Source organism: Cryptomeria japonica, chromosome 4 (genome assembly GCF_030272615.1).
Source record: "Cryptomeria japonica chromosome 4, Sugi_1.0, whole genome shotgun sequence".
Classification (NCBI taxonomy): Eukaryota; Viridiplantae; Streptophyta; class Pinopsida; order Cupressales; family Cupressaceae; genus Cryptomeria; species Cryptomeria japonica.
Genome location: NC_081408.1, coordinates 761328313 through 761350029, shown reverse-complemented (window position 1 = coordinate 761350029; position 21717 = coordinate 761328313). Strand labels below are relative to the sequence as shown.

The following is a 21717-nucleotide window of genomic DNA, read 5'->3' as shown; positions in this document are numbered from 1 at the left end:
AGTGCAATTGATTGAAATCAAAAAAGGCAAAAGGACTTAGTGTGTGTGCATTCCAACATGTTCCTTCTTTTGCATAAGCAAAATGACTATAGGGAAGGGGAAATGAAGCTATGGGATAGAGAGCCAAAGTATATTGACTTGGATGCTTCCACTTCTTAACATTGTTAATTTTTGGAGGAATTAGGTAGCCAACAACATAATTTTAATATAGGTGCTACTTGTGATTTGTTTAGTCTTCCTAAATTTAATGTTGATGATGATGATCTTTTTGAAGACCCATATAATGCTGATTGCCAATTCTATTTTTTTAATAGTGAACAGTGAATATTTATCATGATGTTGGAGTATTTTTAATTTTAGTGGTGCATTTGTTTATTATATAATGCTATGTGGTTTTCTAAACTTAATTCTTGTTTTTAAGGCTGCAAACATATATATATTGATGACTTTTATATTTTTTTTGAATGGATGATCCATAACAAGCTGATCCCTCCCCTCCCCCTGGCCATATCCACATACGTGGACCCATGTACCTGAAGTCAAACTGGTAACTTAGGTATTTTCTATGCATGCAAATTTTCCTTCCTTGTTGTTCACATACATGCTTTTCTTTTGCATGTAGGTTTTATTGTTCTCTTTGAGGTTCGTGTTATTCCTTCTTGGTCATATGTACTAGTTTCTTGACTTGTGTTGGTGATCCTTTGTTCTTTTGTATTTCTTTTCTTTTGTTCATCCTCTTTATGGAGCCTTTCTAGGTTTCTCATCCAAGAACTTTCAATTGGAAACTGCTGTTCTCTAGAGTCCCATTGATCTAATTTGGTCATCGGGTAATTTTTTTTTCTCATCCAAGAACTTTCAATTGGAAACTACTGTTCTCTAGAGTCCCATTGATCTAATTTGGTCATCGGGTAATTTTTTTCTTTCTTCTTCTCTACATGCGAGCCTTGGAGAAAATCTACATTTTGAACATCCGATGAAGACAAATATGAAACTCAAATAGTATAACTGTTGTCACCATAACAGATAGGGTGGCAGCTTCATCATAAACACCCAATAAGGACAAATACGGTAATGATTCACATTTCTTGTGTTAGCTTATAGTTAAGGCGTCTGTTTCCTTCCCTGTTCCCCACTTTAAACCTAACAAAGTTTTTTACTCAAACCAATAACATCATTAAGTTGGGATTAAGAACCTTAGATCAACTCAATCCTGGTTTTCTTTTGAATTTTGTTTTCTCCCTGCTTATAGTTGTATTTTGGCAATTGATTTCCTTTCCTTGCTTCAGACTCATATACTTGAAAGTCTAATTTATGTTCTTATTCATCCTTGGTGATATCTGCCACGGTCACCTCTTCTCCTTTGGTGACTTGGAGGCTATTATTCTCCATATCTTCCTAATTGTTATGCTCTGAAACATTCTTGAGTATTTGACCTTGATTGTATACTTTTAGCAGAGTACTGTTGGGGCTTGCATCCTTATATGATTCATGTTGATTTTCATGGACAAACTCCTCTAGAGCCACAAAGAAATTTCTTTGTTGTTGACCTGACTTTAATAGTGTCTTCCTTTTTCCTTGTGGGCTTCGTAGTGAATTTCTTCTTTGGCTTTTGAAAAGTTCTTTGATTTTGCTATTTTACATGAGCTAGGATTTGAATCAATCTTTTGTTTGAGGGGCAAATGATATTCTGTAACAAGATGACTTATTCACCACATAGCCTTAAACAAAATAGAATATATTCATAATCTTTTCCTAGAGCCATTCCAAACCTTTAAAATGGAGTTTGATGTCCTTTGGAAGACGTCTATAGATATGCCATCTTCAATATCATGGCATGCTTAGCAAAGCCACAAGCAGCAGTCACCTTAGAATCATAGAAAAGCTGTCAAAATAAGATTTCCAATCCTTTCAAATATATATTTGCTCCAGAATCATATCCTCCTAATTTTGTAGGCCCAAGGACATGGTAGATTCTCATATTCGTTTTGGGTTTTCTAATTCTTCTTGGTCTACAGTTATAGATCATCAAGATTTTGTCCAAAAGTATCCACATATCTTACCTTGAGTAGCTAAAATTTGATATGATCCATTTTTCTTGATTGAACAATATGGGAATCTCTTCCAATGCTTCCTAACAGACATTTCAAACCTATAATCTGCATGAACCTTTTGCTTGTCCGTCACCTCAATCACTGATGCCATGAACTTGTTTGAAGAGGATTCAAGGGTTTGATGAAATAAAAGCAGCCTGAGGGAACTGAGTGTCTGCTCCTTCACCATTTGACATGCTGAATCACAAATAGAGATGATCCACATATTCTACAGATCGAGATACCATACATTCTTGAATTTAACCTAGATGCCTCAGCAGTACATTCCTGCATGATATACAGTTCATTAACTAAAGTTTTCATTTATGTTTTTTTACTTCATATTCTACAGTTTTCTATTTCTCTGTTTCCAATTTTATACAACAAATTATAATATTTAATTTGGCGAAGTGCAGAAATCACAGATCACAAACTATGAAAATGGTTGTTTATAAAAAGGTATATCCTTCGTAAAATTTCTAACCCTGAGATGTAGTTTTTCTGGTCTTATTGAATGGTGAACAACCTTGTTTTTTTGACTTGCTTTCTTTGAAGTTTTTGACAAGATTAAGCAAATTCAGCAAGCCACCTTGTGTAATGTTGACGTTGGGCACTTTAGTAATTTAATACTTTATTCCTTGGCTAGTAGAGTGTTTACATTATCACAGTCCACCCAATATCTAACAAAAGACTAGTTTTATATTAATACGACTTTGGGTGTCATGAATATCTCAATCTGAGAGTCATCATATGTATGTTGACACTTTGATTTGTCTATTTCATATATATGAATGAGATTTTCAACCATATGAGCTGTTGCTTTGTTCTGTCATATTTTACATATTTCTATCTTTTAAACACAACATCTAGCAGTTCTTCTTTAGTATTCTCTTCTAACCATCTCGTTTGTACAGGCACTCACTTATCATTCCAAAAATTCATTTTTCATCTTTAGAGGTTACTCCTTCAGCAGTAAGTTTCTTTTCCTTTTGTTCATTTTCATTCTGAATTTATTACACAATTGGGTATATTTATTTCCATGTTTATAGCCAAAAGTAATCAATTGAACATCCATGGGTAGCTTTGAAAGAAGATGTGTATCTATGAGGCAATATATATAAATGAACATGTAGAACTAGAGAATGTCAAGTATATTGTAGAGTGTGAAAAAAATTAAATTAATCCCTAGGAACGACCTTAAACCATCAACAGAAGTAGTAGCCTTGTAAAATAAAATGTTATAGGGAAGGGTACATGACAGCACAAATATTAACTTATGTGTGTATGTGTGTTTTAAGGCTGGGCATGGGGTGGTGTTGATGTGTCTTTTGTACATGACCAAACACAAAATAAAATACCCAGAGGTATCTTATCCTCTCTTGAATAAAGCTCCTCGAATGCTGAAGATTTCGCAAAAGGATCAATCGGAGCAACTCCAAGGTTTTGTTATGTAGGTTCTCTACTCGTGGATAAGCACTAATGGTCATTGTGTTTGCTGTTTTACAAGGGGCCTTACGTACTTTAAGAAAGCTTGTTCTTGCAAGTACTTTTCAATGAGGAAACTAAATTCTCCTAATATTAACTGATGTTTCAAAAAAAGGGGGAAAAGATAAGGGGTTTAAGAAGGCGATGTTGAACTAAGCCTAGGAATGACTAAATGAGGAGCGGTCTTGATAAAACTCTACCAATTTCAGTACTACCAAAAGATTACAACTCTACTGGAATTGATGCGATCCTCTAAGGGGATTCAATGATTTTCGAATCATCAATGGAATAGATACTATCAATATTTCCAACAATGATTGAACTCTTAAACAATCTTAATATCTCCAGTTGACCACACAATGCGTGCTTACAATCAGTAAGGAGCTAGTGGTTTGGACTATGAGTTTTATCAAAGGTCAAACACAACATTCGTCCTTCAATCTAATTCTAAAATTTAAGTACTATCTCTACTAAGAGTGATTCAAGAAGATAAACAACCATGAAAATAGCCACAAGGATTGCAATAAAACACCATAACTTCAATATTTCATTGATCTCATAGCAAAATAAAACAACAATTGTTCAACTTTCTCTCTTCACTACTTCTTTCTTTGCTGCTAACAATCTTAATCTTTTTTTCTCTTTTTTCTCTCTCTCTCTCCAAAATGAAATGAGTGAGGGCTTTATATAGCACTCTCAATTACAATGAATGGCCTGGATCTAAAGAAGATCAAAGGCTGAGATCTTGACACCTAAACCCTAATTAGGGTTTGTTACAGAAATATCCCTATTTAGATAAACATTATCAATCCATAGCCAATAGAAATTGTCACAAATAACGAGGAAACATAGCCCAATAGGAATAGAGTTGCCACATCATTTCACAACAACTTCTCATCTAGAATTTTGTTCCCTTTTCTACGTTCCTTTTTGGCATATTCAATGAATCTGGATGTAATCCCTTCAATTTCTGCAATGGGAATCTCATGAAAGTTCTTCACTCGCTCCTCCAAGCGCAGGACCTGGTCATAAGCTACAAGAAGGGTCATCTCCCACCCATGCTCTAGTTCTTTTGTTTTCTCGATCAGGAACATAGTAGCATACATCTGATCTCGTTGCTTGTCTGTGATCATGTTCTCTTCTTTGCAAAAAATAACCTTGATCCTATCTTCCAATTCTTGGAGATCCACGTCTGTTTCAATCTCTATCCTTCTATCAAGGATTGTACATAATACATCAAACACCTTGTCTTGAATAGGGTGGATAGTGCTTTCAACTCGGCTGCATCTGCTATTAATGTCTTCGAAAAGAACTTCCTTCATTTGGAGCAAAGTTGACCATTGCAGAAGGTTATGGGTTTTTCCATCCATTATCTTCTCTTGTGCTAAAATCTGCCTTGGCGTCCTTCTTATCACTTGTAAGACCGGGATGACAATGTCTCTAGTGTGAGTGAATGCATCCATAGTTATCAATAGATTATGAATGATCTCAAGGACTTGGATAGCCCTGTGGACTGTCTTCATCATTCTTGTTACAAATTCAATGGCTACCTTGTAAGATTCATCAATCCATGAACTCATGAATTGGGCTAAGTTTTTCATCTTTTCTACCTCATTTATTGATTCAGGAGGAAGTGCATGCAAAGGTGATACTGCTGGATCCTGTCGCCTTAATGGTTGATTAAGGTGGTTAAAATAATTCCTCCAAGCGCTAACCTCCCTTTCTAGTTTCTTCCTTGAGTTTATCATTAAGTGCTCTCACTGAATCAGTTGCTTCTTCCATGGCCTGTTCAGAGGTAAGTGGACCAAGATCAAATGTCTCTAAATCATATTCTTCTACCATAATCACATCCTCATACTTGTCCATTGCTGGTGTAGCTACCTGTATCTTTCTGGATCCTGCATCATCTCTAATTACCTTTGACATTTTTGTAGTCTTCTTCTTTTCGATTTCTTCTTGGGAGTTTCCTAGAAGACTTTCCAAATTGAATACTTGTTCTTCCTTCTCAACTACAACTACCCTCGTTAGTCTTTCTTTCAGCCAATCTGGAATGGAAGACTTTCTTTCCTTTACTTGTATTTCTTTAGGCAGAGGTCTTTCGTCTTTGAAAGGAGATGTTGCTTCATCCTCATTGTTTTCTTCTTGTTGCTCATTAGCACCAACTTGGAGAGGAAGAGATTGACTTGATGAGTGCTGAGGTGTTCGTCCTTTGCCTTGTTTATCATTCTGCACTGTGGATTCCATAGACTCATCTACTTCATACACCTTCTCTCTTTGATCCTCTCCTTGACTTATCTCCTTTCCATGTCTAGAAGAAGTAATCGATGGATGATCGGGATTCACCTTTTGTTTCTTCTTGGATGGTTCTTTCTTCTCAGGTCCCTCCTTTCTCTTCGACCCCTTGGAATGAGAAGTATTCTCACTCACACTTTCTTCTCCTTCGTCTGTTCTTGTTTCTAAGGTGAATGCCATGTCTATATTCTGCTCCTTCAATTTTTGATGCTGTACGTCCACCCATCTGCGAGTGCAATTTAAAACTGGGTCCATCAATGCTCTCAGGTCTGCAACTTCTTGTTCATTCCAATCTATCTTCACTTCTTTGTCTTCCTTCTCATAAGATGATTGGAGATATCTACCACTGTCCTGGGCTTGATTGGCTACTCTATAAACTTTACATTTCCTGATAAGCTCCAAAAGTAATCTAGAATGCATCTTTCTCTTTACTTCCACATCATCCTGAACATTCATCCTGAAGTCTTCTACACTTTTTCACTATTATCTACAGGTCATTGCCTCTACACATTGATATAGTGCTAAAGGCAATCATTTGATACTCTTGTAGACACAATCCACTGTCCTTAACAATGATAAACATGATTCATGTATTGTTATAAATTTGATACCATTAGAGATTGAGAATGGAATATGCAAGGGTTTATGATTCATATTAGACCTTCCATTTTCTTTCTAGCATAGCAACCTGGTGTGTTTATTCCAAAGAAATGAGACTCGGACTTGGCTTGGACTCGGTGAGGCTGACTCGACTTGGGACTTGGACTCGGGAGTTAAAACTCAGCTCAGACTAGGCAAAATGAAAAACTCAAGAAATTTAGAGATTTTTAAAGATTTAAAACTTGTTTCATGCACGCTTTATTAAATACACGTTAAAGACACAATAACATCATCAAATAGAAGCTAATTTGATTACATACACAAGTATACTTCAATCACATAAGCATAAACACAAATTGTAGCTAAAGGAAGTAACAAACATAGATATATAAATATTGTCAAACTTATACAATATTACATAACTCATGGAATAAAAAATCCATGTCATCATATGATCAAATGAGACGCAAACTCTTCCTTTCCAACTCTTGATGCACCAAATGAAAGTATATGTTGTTATATGGAATTGGAGCATAACCAGACTTAGAGGTTAAAATTTCCCTACTTTTATCGACACAATTTCCCCCTTGATTTTATGACGGGGGTTTGGGGGCATCGGGTGTGTTTCTTTTGTTTCTCCTCACAACTCACCTTTCTCCTCCTATTTTGCGAAATGAATGAAATGAAGTTCACTTTTAGTCTCAAAGCATAATATAAACCAAAAATCATCAATTCAAAACATATTAGTTGTGTTTTTTAATCTTAAAGTTACATGTTGCCGGCTGACTTTTGGGAGTGGAGACTAGCCATACTTGGTGATTTCGGGCGATTTTTTGACCCAGACTCGTTCAAGTCCAAGTCCGAGCCCACTGGACTCGGCGAACATGATTCGACTCGGAAATCACTCAAACTCGGTGATTTTGGGCGATTCTCGTTTCTCTGGTTTATTCGCTATTCTACTTGCAGCATATTCGAAAGATGTATCTTTATTACCAGTAATAGATGTCCAATCAATACTTAACACCAGAGAGAGAGATGTCCTGACATATAAATAATGTACTGAATTGGAAGGCACCAACCTTGGTAACTGCCAACTACCAATGCACATGTGGTTGGGAACTAATAATCTCAATTACAAAACAGAACAATTATTTATTTATCTGTAATGTCTGTCTAAATTCTGAAACCAAATAAGCAAAAGGAACCTTGTATGGTCCAGGCGTGGCAGGCCTAGAACACTTTCATTTTAGTCAGTAGCAAGAAATGGATCACAATCAAGGAAGGGAATTAACTGGTCAATTCTAGGCATGGATCATCTCACACATAACCGCTGTCAAAGAAGACACTACAGATTGCATGAACGAGTAAATAGCCTTCTACATAATTGTTGTCAAGGAGGTAATATAGATTGATCCCCGAACAAGAGATTATCTTCTACCTTATCACTGTTCAAGAAGGAGAATTTCGATCTGCATTAGTTAGTTAACTAATAACAAATTAAGTCATAATGTAGAGGCACGAATCAGTTAATCATTGCAAAGGATGTGGAAGTGAGACAGAAGTTCTCACATCATGCCTTATTGTGGAGTATTTAAAGGTAATCACAAGTTCTTCCAAAAGAATGATGACAGTGGAGGAGGAAAACTGTAGTTCCAGGAATACAGAGACAGAACTGGAAGACCTTGACTTAGGATGGAAGATTGCCATAAAGGTGATGACTGCAAGGAAAATTCTGGAAAGATGTTAAAGAAAGCGAGAGTGTCTGTGAATGCAAAGCTTGCAGCTGATTGAATTCAGCTGCAAGACAAGGATATGATTATCAAACACAAGAATTCAGTACAAATATGGAGATGTTAAAGTATGTACCTTGGCTATTAATTTTTCAATATAATTTTGCAAATATTATCAAAGACTTATTTAAATATTATCAAAGCTGGAGTTATATGAAAGCATGAAAATGTGGGGATAAAGGATAAACAATTTCTAAGGATTAGATGGCTTAAATTCTAATTGATTTTTTCTTCAAAAGATCATAATTTATAGGGACGCTTTAATGGGCTTGCCACGACCTTAAAGGGCTTCACCGTGAAGTTTGCATAAACAATAGTAGATTGTGCCCAACATAGTACCTGCAACGAGATTTTACAATATGAATGCACACTATGCAAAATAGTGTATGTTTAAATGTATAAAGAGGATGGAATGATATTCAAATTTAGAGTGAGGGTTTATGTGTCCACTCACATAGTCTAAATGAAGTAATTTACTTAAGGTTGATGTTGAATTCAGAACACCGATACAAACTAGCTGCAAAATCACAACAGAAATATGGTTCACTTTATATATATCAATCTTGCTTGATTGGTCTGCAGAATATAACATTTGGGACTTAGTGCCATTTTCAGTATTTTATATTTATTTTTATTTTTATTTTTTGTCTTTGACTGGAAGGGATTTGGTTTCACGTGGTTTATCTTTTCTTTATATCATACTTGTCTTGAGTTTCTTACAATGTCTTTGATCTCAAACAGTTTAATGTGATTCAAGAATGTGTAGACAACAAATATTGGGAGTGAATTTATAGACCTATGTATTTGGTACGTTTCTGATATGTGATAAGATGCAGTTTGAGATTAGGATGCCCTTGACGGCTTATGAATGATTACCATTTAAGACATTGAAGATGAATTTATCATTTATGTATGGAATATATTCTGAATTCAGGTAGCAGCGGCCATGTGTGCCATCGTACCTGTTTTAGGCAATGCTATAATGAAAGCTACATGCGCTGGTGAGGACTATTTACACTTTTGTTCTCCTTCAATTTGATTATAAAAATTATGAGTTCTTTTTTATCATAGGAGGAAAATGTTGCATCACTATACAACTTGCGACAACACTGAACTTTAGCAAAAGAACATGAACATGCTGACCCTCTTAATACATATACTGTTAAGCTACATTATTAATTTCCCTTAAGATTTTAGTATGTATGCATTGATTGTTTAATCAACATTCCTATACTATTGTCACAACACATTTTTCTATCGTTTGGAAACTGCATTTACTAGAATAAAAAGAAAAGAAACCTCTAAGTTTTGCTAGTAACCTTTTTCTTTCAGTAAAGATAGTCTCTATCAACAAGGTATCATTGTAGTCGTGGCTAGGAAAAGGTTTAAAGTCACAAAGGTTGCTAGTTGTCGATTTTTTCTATTGAAAAGCTTTATTTTTAGTCATAGTGGCATTTGCGATCACATTGCAAACATCTAAGTGATTTTTTTGAAGATTATGCTATCATTTGCAAAGGGCACTAGTCATAATATACAATTACATGGAGTTTAAAGGCTATAGGAGTACCCTTTTAGAAAATCGTGATATGTGTAGAAGTTGCAACTGCTTTGAATGATGTTAGAAAGTCTCATGAGATTGCACTTGTAGAGAATATTATGACAACAAGAAGGTTAGAGCTAGAGCAAAACTCATAGAACTTCCCAAAAATTCACAAGACAATACTTCATTGAGGGTTTTGTTGTGTTACAAACATGCACGCCCCATTGCAAATGGGAACCCCCTCTTTGTTCCTTGTTTGTATAGTTGTTTTCTTAGTTTTGTTTAGCTTGGTAGTAAATTTTGTCTCCTAGCTCTGATAAGGAAAGTGATGTCTTGTCAATCAAGATGGAATGTATTGTTGAATCCATGGAGTCATTGTAAGAGTTTGTCCTTGGAAAGGTATGTTCAAGCCTAGAATGGGCGAGTCAAGTTAGGAATTCCTAGGTAGAGATTAGGAGTGATGATTTTCCAAGGATTGTTTCTAAAGAAAAAAAAATCCATGTTTACAATATGGAAATATAAAATTGGAATGTGGAAATCCTTGTCTAAATAGCAAAGTCTAGGACAACCTTCAAAGATGAGAAATGGGGTGAGATTATGGAAATTCAATTGATAGAGAATGGAATTAGAAAAGTTGTCAAAAGCGCAAAATGTTGTCAAAATTGTTGAAGAAAATTTGTCAATGTCGTCAAGGAAAATTGTAAAGAAAATGAAATTTGAAAAGTGCTAAGTATGGAAAAAATGAGGAATGTGATACTTAGATAAGGAAAATTCCTTGTCAAGGTCAGATTTTCCAACCTTGGTAGGAGAGGAAAATAAAGGAAATTTTGTAAATAAATTCTGACAAGGTTGTAATTTCCATGGAAAATCATTGGTCTAGTATGGAATTCCAAGTTTAAAAGAAAATTCGTTAAGGAATTTGTGAAAATTGTCAATGGGATCCAAGGAAAATGAAGAAATTTTACCTTAATGGCATGGAAACTCCTCCAAGTCACAAGTTAGCAAAATTCCTTGTCCAAGTCGTAGATGCTTCACAATTTTTCTCCAACGCAGGAATATGTTGGAAAATTCTTGACAAATCCTTCTGCAACATGGAAAAAGTTAACAATTTCACTTCCAAGTCGTGGAATGCAAGAGATTTCCTTTCCATCACATGGAAATGCAACAAAATCCACCTCTTAGTTGAAATAGCGCTCAAGAAATTTCCTTTTAATCACAAGGAAATATTGCAAATATCCTTGCTTAAGATGGAAATGCGCTCCTTTATCCTTGCACACATGCAAAACCCACTAGAGGAGGTGTTAAGGTAACAGGGTCAGCTGCCTTAGGGCAAATTAAAATTAAAATGCAAATGTTGTTTTTACCTAGGTCGGCCTTGTAAGAGGAAAGTACAATTCAAACATGAAATGCGTATATATGGGAGAAGAAATCATCTCATTTCTACATCAAATTAAATTGAATTCAAAGCAGATTGGGAGTAGACTTGTTGATGGTGTTTTTACGCACTATGCAACATATAATAAAATACTAAGTATTCTATCCTCTCTTGAAAAAAAGACTTCCAAATGCTATAAGCTATGTGATCAAGTGGGACGACTCCAAGGTTCTCGAATGTCAGGTCTTGATGATGTGATATTGCTGGGATCACAAGGTGGACTTACATTGAATGCTTGAATGCTCGAATGATGTCGGAACATGGAAATTCACTTGATTTGAAAAAGAGGAAAAAGGATAAGGGTTGAGAAAGACTAATCTAACTCTAGGAATGTAAGAGCAATGGACAATCTTTGATGAAATTCAACTAAGTCTTGCTTCAACATGCAACAAACATCTCCACAAGCCTAGTGCAATCTCCTAATGGATGTCAGTTTGGCGACTACCCAGATAGTTGCATGTTGATTCTGAGTGTTGCATGTTTGTGGGTTTTTTTGCATGTCACTGGGAATGAGTAATGCAACATAGTATCTTGTCAACTTTTGGGTACAAATTCAGTTTGAAATCAGTTGTTTCAGCCACATACAACAAGTTTATATAAGGTCACAACAATGGGTAAAATTATAGATGGAAGATTGCTACCTACTTTCCTTCCAAAATTAGCATCATATACAACAGGTGTAAAAAAGGTTACAACAATGGATAAAGGCGATACAAGTTCATCAAGGAAGGATAGAAAGGATAGTATAAGTCCACAAAGAAATGATTGACATATGGACGAACTTATGAATGGTATGAATGACTTCTTTCAAGCATTTCAAAAATATCAATTCGATATGTTATTATTGTTAGAGAAATTGCTTTTGGAGGAAGAAGTTGAGAACATGGATAAGAGACATACCAATGATAAGCACATTGAAGCCACTAATGTGCTGACATGGAGTTTGTGGAGCTTGTTAGGCCCTCCAAGTGTCTCCATCTAAAAATGAAGTCCAATGCTGCTTTCTCGCCTGACAATATTTGCAAACTCCATGATTTTGAGTCTGAATCTCAGGTAACCTGGCAACTAGACCGCCTCGAACTAACTGAGAGAGATAGTGAATATTTAGGTGTCCATATTAGTGATGCCAAAGATTGTTGATTGAAGTACTCCTGGTTGCCAAGGTGTGCTCTTGAGAATCACCAAAATCAACAAGTCTAGAAAGACCATGATCCTCAATGCCAACAACTGTAGTGTGAGTCTCCCTATCAACAATGTTGTACTTGTGCAGACCAAAGACGACATCCAGTTGTGGAGAATGATGCATAATCTGATTGACTGATAGTAGATTGAGCTCCATACCTAGTACAAAGTATACATTGAGAAATATCAAATCTCTTCCACTAGATGAAATTTGAACATTGCCCTTTCCGACAACAGTATACTCTTCGCCTCCTCCAAAGATCACTGAATCAGTGAAAGGTGTGTACTTTGTAAATCAATCTTGGCGATTTGTGAAATGCCGAGAAGCGCTAGAGTTAATGTACTAGGTTGATGGTTTCACATCATCAGATGGGCATTGGGCCATGAATGCATAGAAGGAAGATTACTTCTGGTCAAAATGTGTTGCTGAATGGGCCTTCTGCTTAGAATCTCCCTGTTTAGATTGCGTGGATGCCAACAATTTCTTGCAATCTTTTAGCAAATGGCCAAACTAGTGATATTAGTTACACTAGATACTTCTCTTCTTTGAAGACTGCTGAGGTTGACCTTGTCCTTTTTGTTGGATAGATAGAGCTTTACCCTTGTTCTTATTTGAAGCTTTGGCTGTGAAGGCCTGCTGAGTGGACGAACTAGTGCTGCTTCCAAACTATTGCTTTCATCTATCTTGTTGCAAAGATTAGGAAACTTTAAATCAACACTAGGAGAAGAGATATTGAGCATATCAATGAAATGCTCGTAGGATCGGGATAGGCTTTTTAGCATGATCACTACCATATCCTCCATGGTTCGGCCAATAACCTACAACTAGTCACAAATGTCCTTGATCTTCGAAGATTTTCTTGGAGAGATGTCTTCTTATCCATCATGATAGAAAACAACATATTCTTTAGAAAGAAAGCTCGGCTCTTGTTGGATGTTTCATGAAGTTCCTTCAAGAGATCCCAGATCTCTTTAGCTATTTTCTTGGACGACACTTGAGGGAGTCGATCATCTGTTATGGACAACTTGATGAGCATGACAACTTCCCAATTTCATTCATCATGTTTGTCTTGGTTTGTACCTGCCGCTACAAGACGAGTAGCCGTGCCCTGAATAATCTGATCAAGACAACGATACTTAAAAATGGTCAGTATGCATTGTTTTCAGGTGCTGTAGTTGTGGTCGTTGAACTTCTGAATCTCTGATTGTGCTCAAACATGATTGTAATTTCCCCTACTAGGAGGCTGCCAAATCCTGTAACTTAATAATAGTTCTGATCTGATCTGATTGATGGTGATGTCACTAGATGCTTTTGATTCCTTCCCTTTATATCTCTCAATGTGAGAAAGAGGTCACACCCTTTCACCATTAGCACCCTTTGAAAGAGTGCAACTCTTCATTATTGCTGCCCTTTGAAAGGGACACAACCTTCCACAATTAGATCTGCACCTCTTATTTAAATCAGATCTGCACTTCTCATTTCCAAATTCTCCCCTTCTCAAAATGAGGTTCTCTTCTCCCTTTTATGTCCCATGTATGAGGGATTCATAACTTTTCCTTCCATGTCTTTTGACCATTCATTAACTCAATTAAATTTTAATTATATTATTTTCTATTTTAAAATAAATTTTATTTTTTATTCTTTTCTATTTTAATATTATTATTATTAAATTCTATTCCAAAGTGGGGACATTACAATGATGTTGGTCAAAGATGCCATCATGGAAATTGAGCTTGAACAAGTCAACTTTGTGAAGGCATAGAAGACATAGAGGCTGTTGATCAAACGACATAAATTCCAAGGTAGAAAAACACGTTGAAAACCTTGACATAGATTTCAAGGCACGAATCCCAATGCACAAATTGCAAGATTTGCTAAAAAACTCAAATTTTTCTGCAAACTCTAGGTCGCAAAAAAAAAATCAGCAAAAAACTGGCATAGATCCCGAGGTAAATAACGTCAAAAAAATAGAGCAAAGACAATAAACAATGTTTGTAAAAAAAATCATAAAAAAATTGCAGAAGATTTTTTTTCAGATTTGCTAGAAAAACCCAGAAATATAAATTTTTGAGTGCCAAAAAAAACAGAAACTCATGATTTTCCTGTGCAAAATCGTGGAAACACACAGGCCATCACACAAACCCTAGCAAATCCACGATTTTTTTGAAAATCGCGAAAACAGACAGTGTTGCAGTGAGTTGATCAGATGCAAAAAAAACACGGGTCAGAAAAACACGAAAATTGTGTTGCCTGCGAACCCTAGAAAAAACTCCAGAAAATTGCAGATAGATTGCTGAAAATAGGTTGCGAAATAGAACAAGTCGTGCATAAAAAATGGTCCAAAAAAGAAAAACGCGTTGCAGAAATCTGAAAGACGCAGCCACGAAATTCCACCCAGAAACCCTCTTGCAAACCATATGCAAAAAATGCGTTGCAAAGGCCAAAAAAATCGTGATTTCCAGAAAATGCATTTTTCCTTGGAAAAGTGTGCGCTAAAAATCCATGAAATCTTAGCGGAAAAAAAATCAATGCACAAACCCTATCCAGCAAAACACCATCTGCAGAAATATTTTCAGAAAACCCACAATTTGAAAAATAGTCACCCAGAAAAAAACTCTTAAAAAAACTCTTCGAAATTTTTCACTAAAAAAATTCCTTTCAAAAATTTTGTAGAATAACAAAAATTTCAATTTATTTATTTATTTCCATACTTTGATACCACGAAAAATAATCGAATACTTTATTAATGAATATACAATGTATATATAGAGAATTACAAGATGGTTTTCTAAAATGAACAAACTAGCTAGAAAGCTAAATACACTTAGAAAGCTAAAAAATTAACTATGCCTTCTAATAAAAGAAGCAATAGTTAAACTAAATAAATTAAAAAACTAAATGAACTAAATGACCATTAATAGAATAACTGAAGATAACTGACTAAAATATAATTAAATATTCTAATACTAAACATTGGCAAACCTAAGACCTTGCTTTCAAAGTTACAAAACAAAGTATCATACATATGAAGAATTCCACTTTTTGCCCTTTATATGCTTAGAAAGAGAAAAGTTATTTTTGATGAGCACCTTCCAAGGCTCATCACCTTTAGATGCCCTTACGACCCATTTAACAGCCAAAGAACACCTTGGACCCCAAGGTCTTTAAGCCTCATACCACTACTGCTTTTAGAAAGACAACACCAATTACAGTTATTTGCATATCTTTTCCCCTTACCAACCCCTCAAACCAAAGAAAATCCCTATGAATTTTTTGCAATTTATTAAAGTGATAGTTAGCAAACAACCAACTAGAAGAGAAATACATAGCATGAGAAGCCAGCACCTTCTAAATCACCTGAATTCTACCTGCCATAGAAAGGAGGTGCCTGCCACTTATGATGTTTCTTCTCAATTTTAAAAAACAACCATTTGCACATGTTAGCCAAGATAGCAAAGGGGATACCCAAATATCTTAGAATCTTATGAGGGCCCAACCATTGCCACGGTTGTTCTCTAAGCCAAATTAGAGGACCGGGGTCCCAATTGAGAATTGAAGACTTTGACTTGATATCTTATCACTAGAAGCCAAACAAAATATATCCAAATGGTTAAAAACATTATCAAAGTTTTGTTTTCTCATCAAAACAAATAAGGTTGTATCATCAGCAAATTGGGCATTCAACAACTGGTCATTATTTGGGAGTCTAATACCTTGAATAGGGGGATTGATTAAGCTACTTCTAAGCAGATAATCAAGAGCATCTGCAGCTAAGACAAAGAAGGCAAGGGCTAAAGGACATTGTTGCTTGATTGACATTTGGATCGAGATGGGATCACTAAGGTCAGTTTTGGAACAGTATATTTATCCATCTATAAAATGTAGGAGGGAAACCAAGAGCTTTTAGCACATCAATCACAAAGGACCATTCTATTCTGTCGTAAGCGTTTTCAAAAGTTTGAAAAAAAAATTCTAGATAAAAAGTGTGCCAAATTTTCCTAAATTTTGTTGGAAGTGCAAAATATCTACTTTGGGCCATTGATGGGGTCGTCGTAATCATCATCATTTAATTTATCAATCCAGGGCAGTTTCCATGGCTATATGCAAAAAAGAAGAGAGAAAACTTGCATAACAATCTCTTCTACAACACATGCATAAATCAAAACTACTATAAAGCACACCTGCAGGAAAGGAAATGGCTAGTCTAACTCACACTTGCAGGAATGGACTAGGCTAATCTAATTCACACTTGCTGGAAATAAAATGCTTGCTGAAATCAAATTTACTCTAGAAAATTTTGGAAATACAACTCTGGAAATCAAACTAGATCTGACCTACTTCCTCAGGCTAAAACAAGCCCTTTCTAATCCGCCCCTTTGATCAATTGCTTACAATGTATTCATAAAATACTTATTCTAGATCTACTCAATCAATCCACTAAGAATGTGGAGTAGAGATACTATTTTTGAGAAGGTGTTTATCAAACTCCCAATAAACTGCAATTGTGGTCCTTCATCAGTTGTTTTCTGTCATTAACTACTCCTTCACTATTGCAAATCTCTTCAAATAGGTTCTGGGTTTTGTTCCCCGTGATTTAAGCTTTCCAAATCATTTTGAATGTTTGAATTTCATTAAGAAATGAGGGAGATATCATTGTTTTATGGAGATTTTTTTTTTGACTTTTTCTTTGTGCCTAATTTCTAAGAAATCTTCAAGTGCTCAACATGAATGAAGAAATTATTCTTTAGTTCACTTGACCAAATCATTCCTTATTATCATGAAGATCATGCTATTATCATGCAATGACATTTAAGTGTTGTGCTAACTGGAGTTATCCTTGGTGGAGAAAGTTAACGTGGTGCAAGAGATCTCCAGAGCTTGCATGAAACAGATAGTTAGCCCATTAATTTAGGAATGACTGATGCTCACTGATCTTGCAAGAATAATGGAGTGTGATGGTAGTCTAGAGGAGTTTTCTCTATCTTCTCTCTACTGCAAGTGTCTCTAGAGCTCTCTATTGTCATGAGTTATTCAATGATCTATTCAATAGTATTATAGCATCTTACACACACATGGAAAAAATATTAGAAGCAATTTGGATCACATTGAGTACTAAAAATAAACCAAATGTCTATTTCATATTCTACTTTAAACAAGCTAAAGAACTTTCAATCATTACTCAAATCCACTTTAACAAATAATTTATTAGGAAGAAAGAGATTATTTTATTTGGTAACACACGAGACAATTTATGGTCTCCTCAGCCATTTGGAAGAAAATAATTTAAGATAAAGCATTTGAAAAAGGAACAAATCCACTTTCAGGCTAATTGGGTACAGGACCTAAACCAAAAAGTGTGCTTGACAGATTCTGGCTGGTTGCAGGATTATTTGGGAATTTTAATTCCTATAATGGAAAGCCTTTCCCCAATTGGAAGTTTGTGGTAAGACAGACGGGAATTTTGGGCTCAACTATTTCCCATCAAATAGCGGTAAGTCTCCTGGCTGAAGTGTATTAGGAAGAGTTGAGATTGCTAAGGCGAGAGGCAAGTGTAACCCATTTTGGATTTATAAGAAAAAGGGAATCCATCTGCAATTGTCAATCTATCCATCAGATGTGGAGGGAAAAGATCCATCTTACGGAGATATTCTGTGGAAGTAGCCATGATGTCTCATTTTAGGTTTCAAAGTCTCTACCACAGCTTATACTTGGTTTTGAAAGCAAGCCAAATCATCCAATATTAGGACTGTTTCAGAATATAACAGAAATTATGCATATGCCCTTTCAGAAATGTTTTAGCCTAAATTTTTAGAGATTCAGCTAGACTGTTTCCATTGTTGGAAGAAATGTGAGACTACCACAATGAATGGCTATTAATGGATAGGCCATTCATAAAGTGGGTACCCACTCACAAAAGCCAAGATTTGATTCTTTCACAAGATTCCAAGTGCTTTCAGCAACAAATGTACCACTGATCTTAATAGGGACAGGGTTAATGAAAAGGGAACAAAATCCAAGCCCTCTCCAAACTTGTTAGTGTTGTGACGTATTCACACATCGCCCCATTGCAAATGGGGACCCCCTACTTTTTGCTTTCTGGGGTTTGTTTTTCTAGGTCTTTTAGGGTTTTTTCTGTTAGCCTTTGCATGCTGAGTGTTGCCAGAGGGATCACTAGGATGGCAGGTTCTGCTTGAGCCAAGGGGAGTCAACAGGTGCTCCAGGTTAGGGTTTCTTTGAAAGTCTTCCTTAGGACAAGGTTTTGTTCTTGTTGCTAATTGTGTCTTGTTTGAGTTTGAGGAGGTCAATGAAGCTTGGTAAGTGAGTATCATCTTTGGAGGTCTGAGTTAATTCATTGGTGAGTGATGAAGTCTGGAATGTCATCCTGATCTTCAATTGTCTTGAAATTTGGCTAAGTCTGGATTGTCATCCTGATTCTGATCCTGAAATTTGACTAAGTCTGGAAAATTGAAGAATCCTCCAAAAACTAGATTTTGCATCATAACTCCTGGAGGTCCAAAACCACTCTCAAACATCCTGACAGTATATATGGAATATAAGTTAAAGTATAAGAAAGAAGAAAGATTAAGGAAATGTCACTTATACTTCTCCTGACCCTTCCAAAGGGCCCAGAGCGAAATTCTCCATAAGACATTCTACTTTGACCCAAACTTAGAAATAACTCATTCCCAGGCATTATTGAGGGCAAAACACTTGTTTGGATGAAGAAATGTGAGAAATGAAGTCAAGATTTGAGCCTAAATGTGAATTTCGCTCCTGACCCTTCCAAAGGGTCTAGAGCGAAATTCTTAGAAGACACCTTTTTTCGCCTTGTTTGCACTAAAAGTTTTGTTTCTTCGACATGGTAAGGGTAAATTGGTATGTTCTAGCCCTAAGAAGTGATTAAAGGCATTGCAAAATGTGGATTTTGTCCAAGACAAGAATTTCGCTCTTGACCCTTCCAAAGGGTCCAGAGCGAAATTCATTTTTTCTCCATTTTTCTCTTTAACTTGACCAAGTTTGGAGCTTCTAAGGAATGATTTGAAGGCCTTGAATGCATATTTACCTTGGAAAGGAGGTTTGAAGCAATCAAATGATGGGAATCAACCTGGAAGGAGAATTTCGCTCCTGACCCTTCCAAAGGGTCCAGAGCGAAATCCTCCATTTGACCTTCTTTTTGCCTTAAGACCTAGGTTAGCCTTGTCTGGAGCTAGCTTTGATGGTGGATTGCCTTGATTGGGGTGGAAGGAAGTTGAATTGATTGCGTTTTGAGGAAGAATTGGATGAAGGAAGTAGAAGACTAGCCAAGAATATGGATTTCGCTCTTGATCCTTCCAAAGGGTCCAGAGCGAAAATCCCCATAAACCTCAATTTCTCCCTTGTTCAGACCAAATTCTTAGTTTCTAAGGCATGTTGGGAAGTGTTTGACATTTTTTTGCCTTAGGGAGTGACTAGAGGTGGAGGAGATGAAGAATTTTAGCTTAAAACTTGAATTTTGCTCCTGACCCTTCCAAAGGGTCCAGAGCAAAATTCTTGAAAACACTCATTTTCTCCTTAGATAAGGTCAGGAACTTGGCGTGGATGCAAGGAGAGTGATGTATGTTTGCCTTCCAGAGAAGATTGGAGTTGAAAAGATGAAATATCAAGCCTAGAATGGGAATTTCGCTCCTGACCCTTCCAAAGGGTCCAGAGCGAAATTCCCCAAAACCTCTCTTTTCTCCCAATTTTGTGCCAAGACAAGTGTGGATCAAGATGAATTGAGATTGGATTTGTCCTTAGGAATGACTTTGAGTTGCTAGTGATCAATAAGGATGAAGGAATTGAGCAAAAACTAGAATTTCGCTCTTGACCCTTCCAAAGGGTCCAGAGAGAAATTCCCAAGATCACCTATTTCCCTTGCAAATCAAGTCAAACTTTTGGTTTTTATGGCGTGGATGGGAGTGAGAAGGTGTGTCCTTGTCTTTTGAAGATGATTGAGGTTGAAAGAATGAAGAAATAAGCTCAAAACAAGATTTTCGCTCCTGACCCTTCCATAGGGTCCAGAGCGAAAATCCTAAAACCCATCATATCCTCCAAAATTTGTGCCAAGCTAGGCCTAGACCAAGGTGGGAGAAGTTGGGAGATGCCCCTAGGATTGCCCTTGAATGGATTGTTGCCTCCAAAAATGAAGATTCTAAGCTTGGACAAGGATTTCGCTCCTCACCCTTCCAGAGGGTTCAGAGCAAAATCCTAGATAGGTCTTGTCCTTGGCCATGTTTTTTAGCGAAATTCTCCTTTTAGCCATTTTTGAGGCCAAGTAAATGTTGTCAAGCAAGTTGAGAGATAGATCCAGAGGTGAGAGGCAAAGTGAGAGTAATGGAGTTGAGCGAAGGAAAACAAGCAAAAACATGAATTTCGCTCCTGACTCTTCCAAAGGGTCCAGTGCGAAATTCTCAAAATGTCATTTTCCTTCGAATTTGTGCTAGGCCAAGACCGTGATCAAGGTAGATTGGGCTTAAATATTGCCACAAGCATGCCTTATAGGGGATTGTGAGTGAAAGAAGTGAGTATTTTGAGATAAGGGTAGAAATTCGCTCTTGACCCTTCTAGAGGGTTCAAGGCGAAATTCTCAATTTCACCTAATTTGCTCATGATGAAGGTCAAGACATGGATTCCTAGGCTTTGGACAAGAGAAAGATAGCATATGCTTGTCTTGGAGGCATTTTGAACCAATAAAATGATGGAATTTGAACTTAAAACAAGAATTTCGCTCCTGACCCTTCTAGAGGGTCTAAGGTGAAATCCTTTGAAACTCTTATTTTTCACCTTGTTTGAGCTAGGCAAAGGGCTAGTTGTGAGATTATGATGAGAAGAGGTTTGAAGGCTAGGCCTAAGATTATGAAATGATGAAATGAGGTCTAAATTGGCCAAGAATGCAAATTTTGCCCCTGACCCTTCCAAAGGGTCCAAAGCGAAATTCTTATAGGGCTTGTCCTTGGGAAGGATTTTGAGCAAGCTTCATTTTAATGTCTTCTTGTTGATGATTTAAGGTAGGAAATGCTATGTTAGAATGAATCCATTATGTGTCCTTAATCACCTTTTGGTTGGTTTTGCAGATGGAAGAAGATTAGGCCAGGGCAAGGACGACCTCTTCCAGTCCATCATCATCAAGGGTGTTCCACATGCAAAAAGGGAGGATTTAGGGTGTTTTGAAGCATTGGAAGACTAGGGGTGTTCAAGGAATTCAAGTTAGCCTCAAGACCTCATTCTACCACAAGATGACAAAGAAAGGCTTTGCCAACACTTCAAGGCAAGATATGCTACTG

The 21717-nt window shown here is 36.4% G+C and overlaps 1 protein-coding gene across 2 annotated transcripts in view; it reads left to right on the top strand.

The window, feature by feature from the left end:
* LOC131061613 (adenylylsulfatase HINT3) overlaps positions 1-21717 on the top strand; it is a 117647-nt gene that overhangs the window by 60223 nt on the left and 35707 nt on the right. For both annotated transcript variants that reach the window (XM_057995386.2, XM_057995385.2), the window contains exons 3-4: positions 3005-3062; positions 9192-9258. In XM_057995386.2, coding sequence (XP_057851369.1) covers positions 3005-3062; positions 9192-9258 — 125 coding nt within the window. The remainder of the gene's footprint in view (positions 1-3004; positions 3063-9191; positions 9259-21717) is intronic.